General features: G+C 41.8%; 1 protein-coding gene across 1 annotated transcript; it reads left to right on the top strand.

The window, feature by feature from the left end:
* The first annotated feature begins 235 nt into the window (after nt 1-235).
* LOC120995382 (E3 ubiquitin/ISG15 ligase TRIM25-like) lies at nt 236-2,368 on the top strand. Its single transcript, XM_040424553.1, has one exon. The coding sequence runs from the start codon at nt 251-253 to the stop codon at nt 1,991-1,993; it is 1,743 nt and encodes a 580-aa protein (XP_040280487.1). The 5' UTR covers nt 236-250; the 3' UTR covers nt 1,994-2,368.
* Nucleotides 2,369-2,653: the final 285 nt, after the last annotated feature.

Consider the following 2,653-nt stretch of genomic DNA (forward strand, 5'->3'; position numbering starts at 1 on the left):
CCCAAACTAAAATAAAGAAATCAAGGTGAATAACAAGAGACTAAAAGATTAATGGCTTACACTCTGACTGAAGGGGTAAGGGACAGAGTAAAATCAAAGAGAAATCAACTTCCTTTACTGCAACTGAAGACTGAAAACAAGACGTCTGTTCCCATCTAGCAGATTTTGAGTTCACAGCAGCAGTTCTGCAATGTCATGTGCTCTGGGATACACCCTGTAAAACGCTTTCACTTTCCTTTCTTCTGAAGCCATGGCGTCTTCTGATCTGACAGACGAGCTGCTCTGCTCCATTTGTCTGAACGTCTTTGAAGATCCTGTAACCCTGAGATGTGGGCACAGCTTCTGCCAGGTCTGTATTGACCAAGTCCTGAATACACAGGACAGATCTGGAGTTTATTCCTGTCCTGAGTGTAGACCTAACTTTAATGAGCGGCCTACCCTGCAGAGGAACATAACTCTACGTAATGTAGCAGAACGTCTACTCCTGTCTACTAAGCCTACACAGAAAGAGGTCCCCTGGATATGTTGTACTTACTGCATTTGTTCTCTTACACCAGCTGTTAAATCCTGTCTACACTGTGAAGTTTCATTGTGTGATAACCACCTAAAAGCTCATAGTACAGCAACAAAACACGTTCTTACAGATCCCTGCACCTTTCTACAGAACAGGAAATGTTCTGTCCATAAGAATATCCTGGAATATTACTGTAAACAGGATGCTGCTTGTATCTGTGTTTATTGCTCAGCAGAAGAGCACAGAGGACACCAGGTGGAAAAGCTGGATGTGGCCTCTGAGAAGAAGAAGGAGAAACTGAGACATGTTCTATTGAAATTGATCACAAAGAAAGAGGAGACTGAGGAAACAGTCCAGAATTTGGAGGAGCATGGGAGAAAAGTTCAAGAAACAGCTGCTGGAGAAGTTAAAAGAGTCACTGCACTATTTACAGACATCAGGAGACGGTTGGATGATGTGGAAAAGAGGGTCCTCAGTGAGATCTCCAGGCAGGAAAAGCAGGTGTCACTGTCTTATGTGATCCAAAAGCTGGAAATAAAGAAGGACAAACTGGTCAGGAAGATGAAGCAAATTGAGAAGCTGTGTAACATGACGGATCCACTGACTATCTTACAAGAACCAGATATGTGTGATCCTGAGGAGGAGGAGGAAGCCGAGGAGGACATAGAAAGACATAAGACGCAAGATGTAGATGTGGCTGTAATTACAGGGATGTTACATGCAGGTTTCTCTGATATAATGTTATATCTACAGACTATATCATCCATAAAACCAATAGAAATGAGGTCACAACCAAAATCTCTGCCCACACTGGCTTTACCTTTACCAAGTACAGAATATGGGGTAATAGACAGGACTGAGGGTATTGGGGGGGAGGTTATAGCTGCAGACAAGGGATGGATCTATAGGCAGGGTCCTGCAGATATACTACTGGATCTAAGCACAGCTAATAATAATATCCTTATATCAGATGACCTGAAAACGGCAACTTTTACACAAAAGAAGCAGAATCGTCCAGTAACAGCAGAGAGATTCCAGCACCATCAGGTGTTAAGCAGCAGCAGTTTTTCCTCAGGGCGACATTTCTGGGATGTAGAGATCAGTGGACCAGTATTGTGGATGGTGGGAATGTGTTATCCCAGTATAGATAGGAAAGGTGATCAGTCATACTTGGGGGACAATGAGAAGTCCTGGTGTTTGTCTGGAGGGAAGGTATGTAATGATCATTATTTAGTAATATACGATGGTGAAGACATCCAGTTACCTCACCAGATCTCCAGTGATAGATTCCGGATATGTCTGGATTATGAGGCCGGGGAGTTGTCCTTTTTTGAGCTGTGTGCCCCCGTCAAACACTTATATACCATTACTAAAACCTTCACAGAGCCCCTACATGCTGCATTAGGCGTATATGATGGTTATATTAAGATATTAGGGGTAGCAGGAACTACGAGGAACCTGCAACACAGAAGAAATTAACATTTATCAAAACTGGTGTAAAAGAAAATTGGCTTAGTTGCCCATAGCAACCAATTAGATTCCACGTGTCATTTTCAAAAGGAGCTCTGAAAAGTGAAATGTGGAATCTGACTGACTTAGTTGCCCATAGCAAACAATTAATAAATCTCCCCCAGTGACTGTGGGAAAGTGGCCTTGACCTCATTTATCAAAACTGTCTAACAGGATAACTGTCTTAGTTGCCCATAGCGACCAATCAGAGCTCACCTTAAATTTTTGCAGGACACTTTGAGAAATAAAAGGTGAGTTCTGTTTGGTTGTTGTTGGCCATTAATACAGTTGGACAGTTTTGATAAATGAGGCCAAATGCATGTGTTTTGCCGCATTTTTATATTGTAATTGCCTGTGTGCTTTTAACAGATGAAACTACTTTTGTAAAAACCCCAATAAGGGAAAAAAAGATGACAAATTTATGAAGATTTTTTTATAGCTTTTTTTGCGTTTCTGCAATTTGTAAACCCAGTCAGAAATGCATGGCTCTACTGTTCTAGAAACAGCATGGCTGTTGTCCATGGGTTGTAACTGGTATTGCAGGTCAGCGCCATTGAAATGAATGCAGTTAAAGCGGCAAAACCACATATTACCTATGCACGGGCAAGGTGCTGTTTTTGGAAGAAATAA

This window comes from Bufo bufo, chromosome 3, assembly GCF_905171765.1.
Source record: "Bufo bufo chromosome 3, aBufBuf1.1, whole genome shotgun sequence".
Classification (NCBI taxonomy): domain Eukaryota; kingdom Metazoa; phylum Chordata; class Amphibia; order Anura; family Bufonidae; genus Bufo; species Bufo bufo.